The sequence below is a fragment of the Schistocerca piceifrons genome, chromosome X (assembly GCF_021461385.2).
Source record: "Schistocerca piceifrons isolate TAMUIC-IGC-003096 chromosome X, iqSchPice1.1, whole genome shotgun sequence".
Taxonomy (NCBI): domain Eukaryota; kingdom Metazoa; phylum Arthropoda; class Insecta; order Orthoptera; family Acrididae; genus Schistocerca; species Schistocerca piceifrons.
The window spans coordinates 736530503-736551936 of record NC_060149.1 but is presented as its reverse complement, the minus strand read 5'-3'; the positions used below and the strand labels follow the sequence as shown (position 1 = coordinate 736551936).

Sequence of the window (21434 nt, the reverse complement as noted above, 5' to 3'; positions counted from 1 at the left end):
CGGAGCTAGACCACACAAAGGGAAGACAGAAAGGAAATTGCTAGAAAATTTAAATAAAAATCCCTTTCGATAACATCCGTGATTTCATGAGAGTCTGTGACAAATGACGTTCAATTCCTTTGCTGGAAAGCATCACTCTTAGCTTAAAACAGCTGATAAACAGAATTGTAGTAGTGCACCAACAGTAGATTGCATGATAACAAACATACTGTGTGTCCTGCGACAGCAGAATTTCCAAGTACATACATCTGCTGCCTTTGTTGTGCTACCCATTACACAAGTTATATTTTGCACATGTGGGCATTAAATTGTAAGAAAAATGGGCTTAAAACTGTTCAAGTGTATCGAAAACTGTGAAAAAAACCAGCCGGGTGCTCCCGAGAGAACTCGGAGGAGGCCAAAGCTGCTCCTCACTTCACTGCCTCAAGACACAAGTCTGCTCATGTGCAACACAATTGGCTTATGGCTTCCATTGATTGAGCATCAGCAGATACCATGACACATCCTAACCGTAATTTGTAAAGTGATCTTCAGTTTTAGTTTCTCTGGGACAACTGTTCACAGATACGATTCACTGGACTCTGCAACTCATTTGGTATTCAGAAACAAACCAGTTCCTTTTGTGGTAACATCAAGTACTAACAGTGAAGAAAAAACTAAATTAATGTTCATTGTGTTTCCGTATTATATTCCTGTTCACAGAAACTGGCTTTGTGCAGGTCCCGGAGTTTCATACTAATCTGAAATCCCTTATTTCATCCATAGCCTTACCAAGATGTAATGTAAAAACTGTGATTTGCTGCTTAATTTCATGCGTGCTCATTCAAATGATGATGACTTTTCAATAGTAACTGGGAATTGTGGTACAAGCGATAATAACCGAGCAGGGTAGCGCAGTGGTCAGTACACTGGACTCATATTTGAAGGACGATGGTCCAACATCTGACTACCCTGATTTATGTTTTCCACGAGTTCCCTACTTTACTTAAGGCAAATGCTGGGATAGTTCCTTTGGAAGGTCACAGCCACTTTACTTCTCCATCCTTCCCTAATCTGAGTTCGTGCTCCATCTCTAAAGAACTTGTTGTTGATGGGACGTTAGACGCTCCTCCTTCTCTAGCGATTTATGGTCGTGCCAATAAGCATACGCCCCAGGATTACTTTCCAAGTGCAAAGAAATGATGTACCATACTACAAATAACTTTCAGTGACAAGGAAAAGCCTGTAAATTTTTTGTTAAAAATGGGAAAAGCTGCCTAATTTAATCCATGTAAAAATCCAGTTCCGTTTTGTAGGATCAGAAGGTGAATTGTACGAGCGGAAGAAAGAATTATACAAAGATTCACAAGCAAAATGCACATTGGTTATTTCTGGGTTTCCTAGTGATGGTTAAGCAGATTGAAGAAATCGTACAAATAGGATGTTGTAAAATTATGAAGTTTATTTTAAGTTGACGTATAGAAGAGTTGCCGTTTTAGGTGATACGGTTGAAAATTTCGTAACTGACATGAAGGTGAAGCTTGCGGTTATTCCAGTGACTGCTAAACAGTCAGATTATCCCTTTCGCGGGGAGAAAAGAATGCAACAGCTAATTGTTATGACATCTTCGTATTGAATAACAATAGGCGATAAGCATCAATGAGATACTATTTTGACACCTTTATATCTGCATACAGGAACTTCGATGGAAAGTAAGACCTAAAAAAAAAAAAAAAAAAAAAAAAAAAACATTGTTTACTGAAATAATGTAATCAATGTAGAAAAATCTGGAAAAAAGTCATTTTAATTATTTCATTCAAAACTACTACTTACCAGTTGCAAAATTTTTTGGATTCTCATGACAATATTATTAGGAACTTGCTCGGCAATGTATTTTTCAATAGATCATTGTCATTTCAAATTTTTCATGTGAACTATATTATTTAAACTTAAGTCATTTGTGTATTATCAGTTTCCATACTCTCGTTTTGCAAACTTGAACTTGTATGCCTGGTATGCAGCACATTATGCAGAAGAACGGCCAGCGCCATTTCTCACTCCATACAAATTTTGTCGAGATAAAACTGGTAATAACTATGAAGTTCCAATAAATGCATCAATTATTTTGTTAAGGTACGCCAGTATGACAGTAAAGAATAAATGACAAACAGTTTCATCATGAGTAAAAAGTACAAAATTAAAAAAATATATATATATCATGAGCTGTACTACACGAACTTTTATAACATGATGTACTTGTCTGTACTGTTCTATTTCAACAAGTGAAATTACCTATTGAAATTATGGGAAATGAATGTCATGTGATATCAAAACCTGCCACGAGTTTTATTCTCGCTACATACATTTGGGAGAGTTACTGCTGCAAATATTTCACTGTTAGATTGAAGTAATCCAAAAACATTGTAGTAAATAATACTTTTGATATGATTTCAGTGCTTAAATTCGCGTGTGGTTCCCACATAATGTGAAAATGTTTTCTCATGTCATGATTGCTTCTGCTCACTCGCTGATTCACATGCTAGGCAGGAAGGCCTGTACAAACTGCAAGTATAAATAGTTCAGCATGCAACAAAAATCCTTGCAGTCTGTCTCAGTTGTTAAAATTGTGACACTATGTTTCTTTCGGTGAATTTGTCCTACGTAATAAAGTTTAGGGCAGGTTTCCACCTGTCAAATTGCACCAATCCCTTGTTAGTCTCACTTATAATTTAGTTTGTTCTAAGGTGTTAAAATACCTTATGTGACTTCATTTATCTCTGATCAAAAGGAAAATAAGTCAGGAATATACCAGAGGAAAAGAAATTTGTCTATAGTGCAGCATATTTGCCATGATATTGGTCACTAGACTGTGCTTATCCTTGTAGTTAGGTGTACACCACAACACTGCAGCCAATAGTAAGCTTTATTGCTAGGTTGGTCTTACCTGCAGCAGATAGCTCTTGATGGTATCCAACCATAGAGCATAAGTAAACATAGTTTGCCAATTTGATAGGTGCTCAGTAGGAGCCTTCCGATTTTGGTGAGATTTCATGTACTACCACCACCACCACCACCACCACACTCCTTAAAAAATTTGTGTTACGTCATAAGACCATAGTAAACCAACATTTATATATTTTTTGATATTAAAAGGACAAAAATAATAAAAATTCAGTGTAGTACAGTTACTTTATTTAAGATGTAAAAACTTCACCAGCATGAAAAAGTTAAGTGTCATTTTATTATCAAAGAAAAGGGCAATGTTTCATTAGGTTTGCTGGTATGTCAGTGACTACACCAGGAACACATTTTGCTTAGACTCATTATAATCGAACAGTTCTGGCACTGAGAAAATGTCCCTTTCACTTAAGTGTTATGAGGGGTTTGTACCTTCAAATATATCCTCCCATTTGTGAATAAATATATCTTTGTTCACAGGCCATTTTTGGTTATCAAGAGATGGCATCATGGTATTTATGGTTGTACTATACAGTATGCATTAAAACTTTCAATAACACCTGAGTTAAGTTTATTGACATACTGTATAACCATGAACACACCTTTCTGCTTGCTGATTGGTTTCAGTTTTTTTACAATTTTGTTAGAGCCTCTCTATTCTCTGTAGATGCTGCTAACATTCCCATTTGATTTCGTCTGTATGATTCCCAGTCTTCATCTGAACTTTCATCACTAATTTCTTCTTCTAATAGATGTTCATTCCTAGAATAATCAAGCACTGTCTGGATTTTTTCCTTCTTACATTGTTTACTAGTAACTAGCACTAGTTGAGAACCATTTTATGATGTATGAAGCAAGTGTTCCATTCTTTATGGATTCCGGGAATTCTTTCACATTTTCAGTGCTGTATCTGCATATCGGCAAGGTCCTAGCTTTCATTGTCACTTGTACCGTACTATAACAGCATTATTCTCTTAACAGCACTCATGTTTCGGTGTAAGAAGACTCATCCCAAGTTGAATGAGGTCTAAAACAAAGTAATGAAAATAGTGTGGAGCTACTTTATCCACTTTGTCTGTGGTGGAAAGTTGCACCAGTTTTCCCAGAAAATGATCTTCATGGCTGCTTATGCCCTTGCAGTGATAAATAATCTGTCAATTATAATTTTGTGAGTATGGTTTGATAACTAATTTTCACACATACATGAATGACATTTGTCTCCTGTTAAGTAGTTTCCTGGCAGCAAAATATTGCTTTCTCTAGACAAAAATTATTTCAAAAATATGGTAGCACATGTTTGATTAACAGGAAATAACCAAGATAGCAAACAGCAGAATAACTGAAATGTATGCACTAGCAGAAGCTGTCAGCTGTTGGACAGAACTGAAACTGTTTTGAAATGTTTATTAAGAGTATATTCTAGACAGGATTGGATCTTGTTTCAAAGTTGGAGCAAAGTTACCCCAGTAAGCACAAAGTGTCCCTGCTTTGCAGTACTGCTGCTACTACCACCTCCACTACAGATTTTCAACATCTATGATATATTTATGTTTCATTTATAACAGTGTAGCTTGAAGAGGGAATCAGTTTTATTCTACTTACATAATCTGTTAAGTTCCTACTTTCTAGCTATTCTCGCAGTTATGTGCCAGAAAACAGGAAAATTTTTAATCACTTTTTGTGCAAATCCATTTTATGTCATTGATCCTACAACCATGGCTACTGTTACTTTGGGATTGTGAATGCAAAGGCAGATATTAAACAAAAAAATAAGTCAGGAATACAAATATTTTATTACCACAATACTAGATACCAGTGTAACAAGTTCAAAGGTACTATAAAATTTGACATTTGTTGAACAGAATCATATACTTAAATTGCCTTTATTTGATTTTCTAATTAACATAAATCATGCACAAAATTTGTGGCATCAGTGCAGAGTGTGATATCCTTGCATAGCAACTCAAGATATATAATTGTGCCCCATATTGTGGAACAGGGGTCCAGATTGGTTTGCAGTAATGTCTGCCATTGATGATAAAGTGCCCCTTTGAGCTCAGCAAAGATCCATGGAGGCAATGTTAAGGTTGCATTCCTTCAACCTAGTGTTCTGTGCATGTTCAGTTTGACACAAGTCTGGCTCTGACCACTTTTTCATGTTGCAGGTACTAGCTTCCCCCTCAGCGCTCCCCCCCCCCCTCCCCCCTCCCCCCGTCCACATGTAACACAGAAGAGTCCCTCATTTACTGTTGTGTAATGTTATTCCTATAGAACAGCTGTCACAGTACTCCTAGGTAACATGTGCTGGTGTACATGCTCTCAACATGATACCACCGCAGAGGTTTCAACAGTGCTGTTGCCATATTGGTTCTTCTTTCCCACAACATTGATAGTGTTGTAAAGTGTTCCAGAGTGAACCAAAAGGGCAGATGATAGGAATCATGTGCATAGGTAAACCTCAACTCTTTTTGTGTACAGGACACTACCCCACTGTTCCTGAGCTCGCTCACAGTGTGCAAGACACGCAAGATCTCTAGATGGGCAGGTCCTGTGTTGGTCTGATAGATATATTTGGGTAATTAAGCAAGAAAACTCTCCTGGGTCTCTGCTGTAGCATACTGCTGATTAATCTCTCTCCTGGAATCTTCTTCAGAGTCATGAAATCACATTGTAAATTACATTTACTTCCTAAACCTCCTCCAACAAACTGTTGCTCCATAGTGGCTTACCATGCATATCATATTTCTGTGATGTCCTGTCACAGTTTAGTCTGCACCATGTCACAGTACGTTTCTGTGGATGTTGAGGGTTCGTTGTATTGCTGCCATGGATGTATGATGACTAGTCTTGCCACCATGTGATGTGAAAATCCCCTTTATGTCATCAGTATTCATCAGTACCTAGCCTGTATTCCATAATATGATACAATATTGCAGTTCCTGTGTTTTTATGAATTAAGATGCAATTCCATTATGATGCATCATAATTGAGAATAACACAGGCACTGCAATATGTATTTATCTGCCGACACGAGGCTAGTGATTTCCAAGTAAAATGTCTCACCTGTACGGGAATGTACATATCAGATGTATGAGCACAGGTCGTAGATGTGTGGTTGACGACATATGGAAGTTTAGGTCTGGCCATGAGTCGTGCACAGATAGCCAAATGGTAAGGTGACTGCTCGCGATAAGCAGGAAATTTGGGTTTGAGTCCTGGGCTGGCACAAATTTTCATTGTCGTCATTCCACTCTACAGCTGATGGTTGTCCATATTTGCAGTTGCGAATATGCTACCTGTATTTCACATATTCCATGATCTCGAGTGCCAGTTTGCTAATTCAAATAAATGTGCCAAAAGTAAGAAGTATTTCTTGTCTTCATGTCCAAACCTCTTGCCTAAACCACAGGTATTTTTTCTGGTTGGTGATTTCACACACAAAGCCTGCTGGGTCTCTCTGTAAGCCCAGAGATTCACTGCAAGGTAAGCCATGTATAGGTGGAGGCTTCCACTGTTGTATAGTCCCGAAAGTGTCAGAAATAGTTTCACAGTGGGTAGCAACTTTATTCAGAGTTCATAAGATATACCAAGCAATCTAGGTGTTGCCTTGAATTAGAATGAAAATGAAGACATCAGTAAGGAATTGTAGCAGTAAATAAAACAGTTTCTATGCTTGTTATGATGTGAATGAACCAGTAACTATTATGTTCCAAGGAGCCACATGTTACGTTCTTGCTGCTAATGATAAATGGGTGGAAGGTGGCTGCAGGATTTGTCGCCTAAGGAATCATAAAAGGCAAGCAAAAGATTAGTTGACACAAGTGCACTTTAAATAAATATAATTTACTCAGCTTGTGCAAAAGAACTGCCTCACTGTTGACAATTTGGGGCAGCTGTGGCTAGCTATAAACAGAGGCCCGACATTGGCATGCATCTAAGCACACTGAATGTTTGATGGTAGAGGTAGCAATCAAGAACTCAGTTAACATTTGACACCAACTAGTGGCACACAGATAATCTTGGCTAGAAGCAATATTGAACTAGCTGACTGGTGCCCAGGTTTCTGTCACTTATAACACCGTCTTGGTAGTCTTCATTGGTTGGCGGGTTGGAGATAGTTCATTGGTGGTGATGTTCGATGTGCTGCTCCCTGCACCCGCAAGAATCTTTGAGACACTAGCTCCGGCAGTACCAATAAGCTACAGTACTACCCCCCCCCCCCCCCCCCCTCCCGAACCTCTTCACCATTGGCAGGCAGGGGAAGGGAGGGGGGAGTATGGCAGCAGGAAGTGGTGAGGCGACAGGAGCCAAAGCTGTGGCTGGAGTCAACCTCGTGTCTGCATCATGGCATTTGCCTTAAGACCTACCCAGGACACTAGACGAGAAACGAGACTGAGGGCATGTGCCTGCATCCAGTGATGGTACAAGGTCTTCTGTTGATCAAACTGCAAATGTGTCTTGAAGAGGTGTGACGGTCCCCTGGCTAGCTGCAGAGTGGAGGGAACCAACAACTGTGGACGTCTGCTACTTGCTTGGCGACAGGATCATGCAATTTACAGCTGCAAAATTGACTCGGGGTGCCATTGCTGCAATCCTCCTGGACCCTGTATCAAAAATGTGCAATTGCCAAGCAACTTTATGATGTTGCCACATTCCCAGTGACAGGTGCCAGCTGCCGGTGTGGGTGCAGCAACTGGAGCAAGGTGTGGTGGTGCTGTCCATGAAGCAACACCACCAGTCATGCGCTGTTGTGATGCTGGGAGCAGTAGGATGACAAGAATAGCAGCAAAGCTTAGTCCCGTGTTTGGTGGGTGTGTAGTTTATCCATCTGCTGTGTAAAAAGTGCGTCACAAATTGAGGTCCATTATTAGTCACAAGCCACTCTGGTAAACTCTGAAGGCAAAATTATGGATTGCAGAGCTTGATGTGTGCACTGTGTTATTGTAGAGCACATGGGAACCACAAAAAGAAATCTGCTATATGCATCGATGACAATTGGCTAACGAGTGTTCCAGTAGCATCCAGCAAAATCCAAATGCAGGCATTGCCAAGGTGTGTCAGGCTTCAGCTAATTAAAGGACTGTTGAGGAGGGGCTGCCTGGTATTTCGTGTGAGCATGGCACTGAGCCATAATCTACTCTATTTGTGAGTCCATGCCAAACCATGTGCAATGAAAATGAGCTAATAGTTTGGTGCAGACTATGCCCAGTGACCCTGATGAAGCAAACTAAGAGCATGTCTCTGGAGAACATTTGGAATCACAACACATGATTGTTCAGATTCAGTGCTTAGAAATGTGACACCTTGTAGCATAGACAAGTCGTGCCGACGTGCAAAGTATTTTTGAACTACTGGGCTAACAGTTTGTTTCATGGTCCGAGGCCAACCAGTGAAGACAGTGCAACAGAATCTGCAAGTCTGTATCCAGTACTGTGGCATGGACAATCTTCAGGTGATCTAATGGAAACTGATTCAGTGTGTCAGAGCCATTTGCGTCAGTGTGGCAACAAGATTTTTCTGCTGCATCAAAGCCTGCATCTGGTCCCAAGGAAAGACATGAAAGTGTGCGTGCTTTGACATGCTTGGATGTGGGACTGTACATCATCTCGTATTGGTAGAATGATAAGTGTTGCAATTCCTGTGCAATGCAATTGGGGACCGTGTTGAAAAGTGTCTGCAAAGTCTTGTGGTTGGTGACCAAGTAGAACTTCCTTCTGTACAAATACTGATGAAATTTAGTGTATCCATAGATAATAGCAGGAGCCTCTTTCTCCATTTGAAAATAGTTGCTCTGAGCTCTGTTTAGCAATTTGGAGGTAAAGGCCATTGGTCTGTCAGCAGAACCAATCCTGTGCGAGAGTACAGCATCACTGCTGTACAAAGAGGCATCCATGGCCAAGACTACAGGTTTGGAAGGAACAAAATGAACTAGGCAATGATCACTGAGAAAAGCTTCTTTGAGGCATCAAAAAGCAATATCACATTCCTGCAACCACACAAAAGGTACATTCCTGTGGTGAAGGTGGTGTAACAGTGCCACAATTTGAGCTGCATTCTGAATGAAATGGATGTAATATGTCAGCTTCCGTAGCACTGACTGTAATTCAGTAACATACCTTGGAGGTTTGATGTCACGAATGGCCTGCTAGTGAGACTGCTTTTGATGAACACACTGATTATTAATTACATGCCCCAACTGCTCAGTCTCTGTTTTAAAGAACACACGTATGTCTGTGTTGGATTTAAGGCCTGACTTACAGGGTGCACAAATTACTAAGGTTCTCATCTGCTGTGCCACCTGATACCACTATATCGTCTAAATAATTTGTATATGAAGGCACAGATGCAGTTAATTCCTCCAAATAGCATGGGAAAATTGCTGGTGCAGATGCACTTCCAAAAGGCAAACAAAGGAATTTGAAGAGTCCTCTTGTGTATTAATGACAAACACTTGCTGTGATTGTTCATCTAAAGGGATCTGGAAGTAGGCATCACATAAAACAGTCGTGGAGAAGTAATGATCAGCTCCCAAATGGTCCATAAGTTCATCGGGTAGAGGTAAAGGAAATGAATCGATCACTGTATGAGGGTTCACTGTTGCCTTGAAGTCTGCACAAATACCCAGTTTGCCTGAAGGATTCTTGATCATACTAATAGAGGCACCTACTAACTGGCTGTGATGGTGCCGTAACGCCACTGTCCTGCTACTGTGCAAGTTCCTGAGCAACCTGTTCATGGAGCGCATGTGGCACAGTGTGAACCCCGAAAAAGTGTGGCTGTGCACTATCTTTTATGGTCACATGCACAACGAAATGAGAAGATTTGGCTGCAAACAAGTCTTTGAATCCAGCACACAAGTGAGCAACACTGTCCTTCGAATCAAAGGGAGTAACTGACAACACATTTTCTACCACACGCACCCAAACAAATCAAGGCCAAATATACTTGCACTATTCTGTGAATACAGTCTTTTGCAAATTCTGGTACACAGCAGGAAAGCTGCAAGAACTGAGCACTGGAATGTCTTGTCAATCATTTGCTGTAAGCATAGTGTGTGATTTGTACAGCTTGGGCTTGCGAAGAAGATCATTAGTATTATGACTGAGCAAAGAAACTGTGACACCCATACCTAATTGCAACTGAATAGTTTGGCCAGGTATCACAAGGTCTACAAAGAGTTTGTTCGAGTGGCGGTGCACCGAAGAAGAAGTTACAGATTTTTTGAATTGCACAGCTTCCATATTTCTGATCCACACTAGAAGCACTGTTTTGTTAAGAATACACAACATGTACAACAAAGTTTGATTTCTGTGGGCATATAGTAGGAGAGGGAGCCTTCTTTTTCTGGAAGCATACTTCTTGAACATATCTGTTCTTGCTACATGAAAAACAAGTTGCGTCTTGTGACAGGCATGTGTGATGCTTATGCACTGAGGAGCAGTGCGGGCAAGACTTCATGCCAGTACCTTGCTAACCTGGCTGTTTATGTGGCTGACTATGCTGAGCCACATAGGCTGCTGTATGCTCGACTTTTTAAGCGGTATGTTTACGTGGATGTGCAGTGCTATTGCTAGGTGTCACAGTGAAAATTTTGATTGAGAACTATCTACAACACTGTCACAACAGTCTTGATAGTCAATAATTTGCAAAACTTGCTGCAAAGCAGGGTTGGGATACTTGAGAGTGTTTTTCCTTATTCTATTATCACCCACATTCTGAGTAATAGTGTCACATATCATGAGGTCAAAATATATTTGCCATACTCATATTTAATGTTAAACTACCTAGTAAGCCCATGTAAGTCCGTCACTCACTTTCTATAATTTTGTCCTGACTGCTTCTTTAGTTTGAAAAAAGTTAAACCATGCAACCACCTTGTGGACTTTCTCATCATAGTATCTATTCAAAGCATAAATTAATTCTTCATATTGTATAAGATTTGGCCACAAAATGGGGACCAATTTGCAGCATGTTGTATACACTCACACTCTGGCCATTGATTAGAAAAGGGGTTGTTTAACAGTACCTAGTGTTTGGTGTGCAGATAGATGAGCTTCAAACTGGGCTAAGTACTCTATCCAGCCCTCTTTGTCCTCCTCAGATAGGTGAAATGGAGAGAGTAATGATGGCTGCCTAAGTTGTGGCCCTGCCTAGGTGGTGGCATCTGATTGTGATTCTCACTGGCTACTGTCTGCATTTGAATGAAGGCCCTCATCATCTCAGTAAGCTGGGTCATTATTTAGCACCTGTAACTAAAGAAGCTGTGTTAGATAGAGCATTGGTGCCAATGGCAGTTGTGGCACAGCTAAGTGCGGGGCAAGCATACACGGGGCTGGGGGTTGAAGGTAGCTATAGCAAAGCAAAAAATACTAAAGCTAAATCACTATGTGGCTGCAAGAACAACTTAACTGAAAGAAAATGGAAATCACAGATCTGAAACAGAAATATCCACACACACAAATGGTAAAAGCGCTACAGAAATGTCCAGAAAGCAATGAAAAATTCAACAAAGTTTGTTACTAGATGTTATGATGTGGTATGGTGAATGTGAATGTGATGTTCTGAGGAGCCAAATCTTATGTCCTCACTGCTAATGATTCAGGAGTGCTTCTAGTTGAGATTACTTGCATTTCACCAGTTGGTGTCGACAGTGTACTTAGATGCACGCCCATGTTGGCCCTCTGCTTATAGTAGCCACAGCTGCCACAAGTTTTCAGCACTGTAGGAGTTCTTTTGCAAGAGTTGAGTACATTATATTTATTTAAAGTGCATTTGTGTCAGCTAATCTTTCAAAGCACTGCTCGCGGCACCCACAATAATCTTAGAGGAACTGGCTCTGGCAGTATCTATAAACTATGATACTACAGGCTTGGTATTTAAATTATAACACAAGACCAAAAAATGACATGTTACAAAACTCAAAACAAGAAGTGGGAGTTAGCATGTTGGAAGTTAGACTGTCATAGCAGATATCACAAGAGTATGCAGAAAAAATTATTCCATATTGACCATGTCTAATCAGTAGAAGACCTGATAATGTTATTTGAAGCAATACAGATGAACTATATCTGAGAGTGAAGGATTTCAAGCAGGGGAGCACAGTCTTGTAGCTCCACTGAGGAAGTAACAGCCAGAAGAATGAAGTCACCCTACTTAGCAGGTGATATCTTGTTGCCCATTGATGATTAAAAGAAAATATGCTCCAGATGCCCCCCCCCCCCCCTCCCTCCCCACTTCAAATTAGTTTGGGAATCCACTAAAATGACAAAAATTAGCCATTGTTACATACAAATGATGTTAAACATAAAGTGAATGTATAGATTAGCCGCTTCATTAAGACTAAATGACCACTAGAGATGTGTTACATGTACTGCTGCTAGAACAGCCTGTCAAAACTGGTTAATTGAACTGTGACTGATTGCTGTTGAAATGAGTCACTTTTTTATGTAATCTTTAGATATGTAACCTTGTTGACATAACTGTTTGCTGAAAGTGGCAGTAGTCATAACATAAGCTGCAAATGAAAATCTCTGGAAATGGAAATTAATGATTCATTGCTTTTGAAAAAAAGATTTAGCCACATATATTTGATTCTTACTAATACCTGACTTTGTTATAGCTGTCCTTCTACTACTGCTGTGAATTGTGGAGGGCCTTCCTATAAAATAATTTACCGTTATTCTTAGCAAGCTGAATAAATTATAAACAATTTAATTATATGCAATAATGTAGGAAAAATTCCAGTAAATACTGACATTTATATTGACTCTTAGTAAGTGGCAATCAATTTCCTGTATTAGGATAATATTAACAGAAACTATTATCCATTGGTTTAGATATATTTGAAACTGTAAAGGATGCCTAATGCCTGCCATAATATTGAAAGCTGGTTTTATTTCTTTCAGATAACCTTGAAAGTCTTGAAAAACGGGTGAAGCTCTTCTTTGCAGCAGCGCGGAGAATGAAAGCACATGAGAAAGACCGCGAATATCAGCTGATATGCCGAGACTATATTAGAACACTGGACTTTGCAGGTATGCAAATAGAAGTTATAGTTTGTCCTTTGTATTTATCATCAATATTTCTTTCTATTTAAATACTTGTTTCAGATGAAAAAGTGGCAATGGCTACCCAGATGCATGACTTGGTGGAAAGATACTTGAGAAAACTGGATCAGGAACTTCTCAAATTTAAATATGAACTTGAAGCAGATCATCGAGGAATTACAGAAATATTAGAAAAGAGTATGTTTTTCATTTGCAAATTCTAAAATATTGTATCCCAAGTAAAAAAAAAAAAAAAGATTTCAGTAAATAATAATAGTTATGTTCTGGATCTCTGCACTTACACCTACCAACTTCCTGCTCCATTACCCCCCCCCCCCCCCAAAAAAAAAGCAGCTTTTGTCTCACTTGAAAAATATTATCTTAACTGTGTTGTGCAACACGGAACTTTCATGTGTATAACTGAATTTTATTGTCAGACTTCTTTCTCTTTATTTCATTTTACCTCACACTCAGTAAAAGAAATCAGTTTGTTTGATTATTGTTTGTGCCTCATAGTTTTTTCATGGTTTCTTAATTAATGCGGGTGAAAGCTGTTCCTCTTACATCAGTTTTAAGTATATTATTGCAGTGTTGTATGTACAGATGCATCAAGACTGATTTTGTAGAGAAATATGTGTTACTTGCTAAGGAGTCAGTTGTTATGAAATTTCTGTCTACAAAGCAACCAGAAGTTAAGAAAATCTTATTTTTTATTTTAACTGACAATATTACACTTCAGTGTGATTAATTATTTTGTGGCCTGTGACATATATTCGTTAATAGTTTTGAATACATAACATGGCCTTGGTTTCATGTTTATTTTGGTTACCGAGTACTTCTGTTTCAGGATCTTTGGAAATGGACCAACCATCTGTCACAAAGCAACAGAAGGACCACTATAATTTCACAGTTCCAAGGGCTACACATTATGGTATGTTGGAATCTCACTAGTTCCATTTTGTCTTATGGTTTTACTACTTTTAATTTATGGATCTTGAATTTTCAATAAAGAGGAATATTATTTTATCCATGCTGTATCTTGCAAACAATGTGACCATTAAGGATTGTTGAAGAATCAACCAAAGACAAATGTAGAGTAAAAGTCAATAATGGGCCAAGTGCCAAAAAATCTGATTCCGAGTTACGTAGTATTTGTTTAGTTATTTATTTATTTATTGACAAAACTATTTTAATGAAAAACCAGTACAATATTTTTTATTTATCACTACCTCAAGAGTCATACAACTATTGTGATTTTTTTGAAGTTCCCTTCCTTTGAAAATAAATATTTTATTCTTAGAAACACAGAACGTGCTTAATGCTGTACAGGTATCAGCAAAAACAAGATAAATACTGATGAAAGAAATCACAAGTGTTCATCAGTTTTTTTTATAATAATCATTTTATTGATATATTTTGCAGAGATTATCCTGTGGTTAAATTATTTTTGATCCTTCGTTTAATTTTGTAAAGGACAAAGAAATTTTAATTGATTAACTATTTGAAAAATGTTCTGTTAGCTACTTTAAAAGACAGCAGCATTTGTTGCAGATCCTTTTTCTCTTCAGCTGACAATTTGTTTTTAAATTGTTGTGATGTTAAAATAAAATTCTTTATTTTGTCAGTGGTAACCCCTTCCTTGAAAATCTTGTAGGTGCTCCAGTCTTCAAGTTCGTTAAACACTGTTCTCGTCTTGACAACATCAGGTGCAATTTTTTTTCACTTGAATTGAACTACATTTGGAAATATTTATTCTTGTTGTGTTATTGTGTGTGCCGGCTACTTTTTTAAAATGAAAAAGTCCTGAGGCTGGAGCATAGTAACCACAAATGGATTGTTAGGTGTTGCATTCTCCATAAGTTTTACAAGATCCTTAGGTACTTGACACTCTGACATTCTTCCAGCCTCTTACATTTTTCAATCTGTGCTAAATCTGTGTCACCTGCTGTAGAAAATTACAAAGCTTTGTGGCATTTAACCTGATTTCAGCCTCAGCAGTAAGCCAGCACATAACAATCCTGCTATCTTTCGGGCCTTATCTGCACTACGAGAAATAATTGTAGTGCTTAGTTTGCTCTTCAGGTTGTTGGCAGTGACACTTAGCTTGATTTTTCAGGTCTAACTAAAAAATAATTTTTTACATGTAGTCCATTATTGATTTCCACTCTACAAATACTTTTAAAAGATCTTTCTTTAATCCCATAACTGATTTTGAGCTACCATACCCATCTTCAGATGGCTGACTTTTCAAATCATATTTAATGTTTTTGTTATCAGTATTTCATCAGCTCTTGCACTGGACAGGAATATTTGAATATTTAGTGCCACTCTGTATGTTGTGTGAATGGCAAAAACATGCTAGTGTTCCCATATCTGAGTAGGTAAAAGCTGAAACAGATGCATGCGTTTACATATGTTTCAGTGGACAGCACTCCATCTTTCTTTGGTTTTTAGGCTTTTTCAGGGCAATGCACGAACTGTTGGAGTGAAAACAGAGCACCCATTTTAAATAAATCTGTAAGGCACACAAACATTTCATATTCTTAATGTGAATTTCAGTCTGAGGCATGTGCTTTACATTCTATGTTTTTGTTTACAATGCAAAGACCATCCAATAAGCAAAGATAATGCTTACTTCATATTAAAAAGAGACCTACATTAACCGACGAAAGTATGTGGGAGTTGCAGTATGTTAAGAAGAGTAAGGACAGAAAAATACTTATATTCTAAGAGTGAACTTCTTATGTAAGGGCTATAGGACAGGTTGTTTTAAAAAGTTTTATTTATTTATTTATTTTTTTAATTCGCTCTCCCTTTCCCCCGTTCTGGCCCCCCCCCCCCCCACCCCCCTCCTAGTAACTAGCAGCAGGAATTTTAACAAAACATATGATTACATTCATTAGAAAGCCCATGCCCTAGAGTAAATGGAAAACCTTAGTTCAGTTCAATTTGTTATATGTGTGATTCCAGCTGTAAGTGATTTAAAAACAAAGAAACTAGTTTGTTCTGTTTTCATTTCACTGATAAGTTACACCATCAAATTTTTGGGAAATTCATCATACTGGGATGATAATTTTAGAATACAGAAGCATGTTATAAGAATTATATCTGGTGATAGTTCTGAAACACTATTTTGAGGATTGTTCAGAGAAATTTGTTAATGTACAGCAGTTCAAAATACACACTTCCATTGTTGTTCTGTGGTGTTGCCAGTTTTTTTCTGTTCTGTTTGTATATTTACTAGTATTGCACTCATAAATAATCATTACAAATACTATAGCAGACTCTGCTCTCATCATCAATCACAACATGCACTGTTCTTCCTTCCCTTTCTGTTATGTAATTTGTTTAATCATCGAAAGTGCACTGCAAGACGGTGATGTGTGACAGGAAGCCTCGTGATTGGCGTCTTTGTTTGTAGTCCATCTACCAGTAAACAGTTCCTGATGCTCCTGGCTGACGATGTGATTCAGCTGCAATATTGGTCCAAATCTGTGCTGCTTGCACTGTGTGATCAGTATGGGGTGCTCATCTACTACAGTGTTTCGGGAGCAAATCAGTATGCTGCTGCTATTCAGAACTTGCCCATTGAATACATGCACCTTTGCTGCTTTTCGTTAATACACAGCTGACTGACTCCTCGTTGTTGAACATGTTGGGCCATTCTTCAGAAGGGCCATCCAACATCACACAAGTCTGCAACAGAAGCTTACTTAAATTCAGTGAATTGCACAAATTGTGCTCAATCAGTGCTGTAGTCATGTTTACAATGTTTACTAAACTAACTTAAATTTCACAGCTTTGAATCATTGCCTTTCATTCCCTCTATAAGTGAAGTGTGTAAATATAAACTTCGTGTGCCACATATTTATAGGTGCTTCTTTTTAGTTTTTCGTTACTGTAATTTTCCTTCACATTCGTAAATTCCGTGTCTTGGTAATTAACTCTCTAAGATAAATTGTGTGTTGTAATGGGAAATGTTCCAAAGTGTTAAAAACCATAACAATAAACTGTTTGAACACAAGGCTTGTAGTTCATGAGGACTTAACTGCAAGGGAAATACAACTGATTTTTACAGTTTGCTGCTAGTTTTGGTGTAGTCATACTGACAAATCAAATGAGTGCCCCAAATTGATGACAATAGCAGTGTTTGTGAAGACTACGAAAACAAGTAATGTTAATTGCATTCAAATGAGATAGTTGCTATACATTAGAAATGCAGAATTTCAGCATTTGACAACCGGAGCTGAGGACAGAGATACAACATACAGAAACTTAATCAGTACTCAGTTTGTAATAGATAGAATTAAAGCTTGAGCAGAAGTTACCGAAGTTGTGGTTTTCTTAGTGATAAAAGAGCTAATATGTGAGGTCATCATTGCTGTCCAGGCAAGAAATAACTGTCAAATTACTGGTGCACAGTCAAGCGAGTTGTCTTGGTCTTGATGGCCCAGACATTAACACTCTGGTGGGCATGCCCCGGCATTTACACCACAATTTTGTCTTCACACTGTTTTTAGGCAAACCAAAGGGTAAAAACTGAAATGAAACCGCATGTCATTGCATTAATTATTTATTTCAGATAAAAGAAAAAAAATTAGCCAACTCTATTAAAATATGTTACATAAATAAACATCTTCAGACAGAACAGACTTCCATCCGCTGGTCATTAGCATCACGAGATAATTATATAACGTTCTGACGAGAATGCTTCTTGTTGACATTGTTTCCACAATTGCTGCACGATGCATCTAAAGGTGTAAGTGTGTTTCTGGCAGTCCCTTTTGGGCCCGGTAAAGTTCTGGTAATGTTTTTAGCACTTGTTTTCCCTGCAGCTAGGGGCTGAGTAATCCAAAGAATTTCTCCATCTTCTCCAATATAGAATGTATAGTTACCTTTCGTAACATCATGTGCTGCTGTTTCTTCACTGTCATCTTCTTCCTGTGACTGTTCAGATTCACTACTGTGGTTGTCAGCTTCAATAATTTCCTCTTCCATATCAAAATCGATTTCAGATTCATCACATGTCAACTCGTCTTCCAAAATTTCCGCTAGAATTCATAGGATCTCTTCAGGATCCCCTATAATATCACTTTCCCTGGAAATAAATATTGTGTACCCATAAAACAAAAAAATAACACTCTAAACAAGAATATGCATATAATGTTGAACAAATAATTACATGACTAAGCGCGTGGTGGCAATCACACTGCAGAAACAGAATTGAAGTTAACAGTGCTGTTGCAACAGAACAATGGCCAGGCTTGGTTTCAAACAAGGTTACACACATTCCATGTAGGATGAAGACTGCATACTAGATTCCATGGAAACTGACAACTAGCACCAGCCAGTGGACAATCAAAAGTGTTGTGGTGCGTATGCTGCGGCATGCCCACCAGAGGGTTAATAAGTGAGGTAACGACTGAATGTCAAATTGTGGTCTTCCTTTTCCTAGTAATTAGCTACAACCATGCAGGGATTACAGAACATGGTGTTGCTGGTAGTCATTTATGAAACTGAAGTCAAATAGAATATTTTATGAGTCATATTTCTGTTATAAAAAAATACTGAGAATAGTGTGTTCCTTATTGTACTAAATCTTTCAAGATTTTTGTTAATATCTGTAGCCATGAAAATTGAGATTTTTCTTGTGTTGATAAGTCTGCAACTGCTTTTTGAACATTTCACTGCTACAGTGTGTTTGAACTAACATACAGTATTTACAGATGCTACTATAGCTTCCTATGCTAACACAGTACATAACTGTAGTTCTCTAACACTATATGTAAAGATGATCATGCATGAATTACTACTGTATGTGCACTAAACTGAGACTACATTTTTCTGAATTGTATTGGTAATATATAGCAGTTAATTATACAGGGTGTCCCAGGAGGAATGGTCAGTGTTCAGGGATATGACAGGAATGATCATTTGAAGCAAAAAATTCAAGTGAACATGGGTTCCAAAACAGTACTTAAAGATCGCATCCTATGTAAGCGACAGAAGTGACCGTTAGTGCCCAACAGCTTCAAATGACAAAACACTACCTCAGATATAGTTATGGAAGTGTCCTAGGTGAGTAACATCCATGGCACTGCCTGTCCTCTGCTGCAGCTTGCGACGTTTAAATTCAGACATGTTTGAACCTTGTTGCTGCAGACACGTGACAGTGAGAGTGACGGGTACGAGTCTTCTTGGCAAAGCACTGCAACGGATGTGCCAGCTGCTATGAGATACTTATCATCGGATTTTAAGCAAACTATGTGGTAAAAAAAAGTTGATTCTTCCACACTTTATGGATTGATATCTTCGTTTGATGAAGGACTGAATTTATTTTCATTATTGTCATACTTACTGTGCTGTATGAAACTAAGTAAATGACTGCACGAAGTTTTTTATGAGTTTGCAGAGATAAAATCGCATTGCATAGACATTGCGTGTAATTCATTTTAGACCATACATGATTTCATATGAAATGCAGCCAACATATCAAAGTTGTATTTAAAGCTGAGAGCAGAATGATACCTGTTTCCATTCTTGAGATATTGGTTGTTAATACGCATCCAAATCATTTCCTGCTCATTGGGAATCAAGTGGTTGTAAAAATCATCATATTTCATAAACAGTTCAAGATATCGAAATGAGTTTTTTTTTTTTGGAAATGACAGCACACAGAAAGAATGTATTTTGTTGTATGATTAACACTTGAAATGTTTTGCTCAAATATTTGAGTGGAACTGAAGCAATACTTCCCATAAATTCCACAGTGATTTTTCGTCCAAATTTTCATAGCTAAATAAAGAGTGAGGAATGGGCAAACGGTATTTCAAAATGACCAGTGTGTAGTCTAGTATTGCAAGTAAATAATTAATTGCTTGAAAGTAATCAGGGTAATTAAGGAAAGTTTAACTGCTGATTTGAGTTAAAATTGAAATATTTAATGAACAGCTGCTGCTGCTAGCTATGTAAATGAAGTGTCAAAAAAATTCATCTCTTCAAGGCCTAGCTACTTTGAGCATAAAAAGATACGTTGGTGTGATATTTAACTGTCAAAAAGGCTTTCTTCAAATCCATATGAGGAATTTCAGGAACAGAAGATACTAGGAAGGCAAATGAGGTGTCAACAAGATCATGCTTTGTGAATAAAACTTGAAAATAAAGAAAAGTAAAAGAAATTGGTCAAATATTTTGTGAAATGATTTGTCTAAAAGAAATAAAATAGAGCGGAGAAACATTTGACATGCCTTTGAATGATGCTTAAAATCATGTACAGAAAGCGACGTCCTTCAAATATTTCTCTATTTCTTATTTCTTACCTTTAAATAAATCATTTCACAAAACTTTTCACTTTTATCAGAACATTTTTATTCTTTACTTATGCAGATTATTTAGATTAATTGAAATACTTGGCCTTGACACTTATTTGGCAAGACTTAAAAAATATAAGTTGAGATGCAGTGTTAACAATATAGATAAAACTTAGTACACAGAATTGGTGACAGGATTGCAACTGAGTCAGTTAAAATATAAGAAGCAGCCAGCCCTGAACCCAGGACCAAATAATGATCAATATTACTAGGCTGCGACACTACCAATACACCCCGTACACCTCCTGCAGATCAGAACTCTTTCATCTATATTTAACTAGCCAGCCGTTCTTCTGTATTTATAGGCTGTTGAAAGTGTTTGGTCATGTAAAAAACATTTGTCTTTAATTTATTGATGAGATAGTCGGACATCTCTCTGCTCATCCATATAGTTTCAAGGAATTTGTCATGTGATCTTCGTAGATGATGATATAAATTGTCAAATTCTCCGTTAATATTCCTCCCTTTGTAAATTTCATGCACAGTGCTCCTTTATCGACTTATCTTCTTAAGTAAAGCTAATTTTGTTGCCTTACTCTTGATATAAAAGATTCTGTGGTTTAGGGGTACCATTTTATAGAAACAGCTGGTTGGCTCTGGTAGCCATCTTGTAGCGAGAGATAGTCGCTCACACATGACACACCAGAGTGTATTGCCCAACGCTGCCACTTATTGCTGGAGTGTCACGTATCCAGAGGTTGCGCGCTGTCAGTCACTTCTGATACTTAACATAGGACGTGGCCCAAGAGCTATGATATTTGTTCCATAGAAGAGATGTGTTTCATGTAGCGAAGATGAACAAGTGCTAATAGCTCTTAATGTATACATATTAGAGCTCATGTTTACTGAATATTTTTCCCTTTTTTTGGTCAAGATACAAAAACAAAGAGCTTGCAGTAGAAGAGATTTGTTTCAGGTGAAGTAGTGCTCATAACTCTTAAGCCATGTATTTTAGAGCCCATGTTTACTACACTTTTTTTGCTTTGATTGATCATTCCTCTCACATCCCTCAATATTAACCATTTCTCCTGGGAAATGCTGTATTGTATGTTGACCTGACTTCAGTAATTTGTTTGCAGAC

General features: G+C 38.0%; 1 protein-coding gene across 2 annotated transcripts in view; it reads left to right on the top strand.

The window, feature by feature from the left end:
• The window catches only part of LOC124721546 (inhibitor of growth protein 3), a 192270-nt gene that overhangs the window by 146546 nt on the left and 24290 nt on the right, over positions 1-21434 (top strand). For both annotated transcript variants that reach the window (XM_047246576.1, XM_047246575.1), the window contains 3 exons: positions 12843-12971; positions 13047-13181; positions 13831-13914. In XM_047246576.1, the coding sequence (XP_047102532.1) occupies positions 12843-12971; positions 13047-13181; positions 13831-13914 (348 nt within the window). The remainder of the gene's footprint in view (positions 1-12842; positions 12972-13046; positions 13182-13830; positions 13915-21434) is intronic.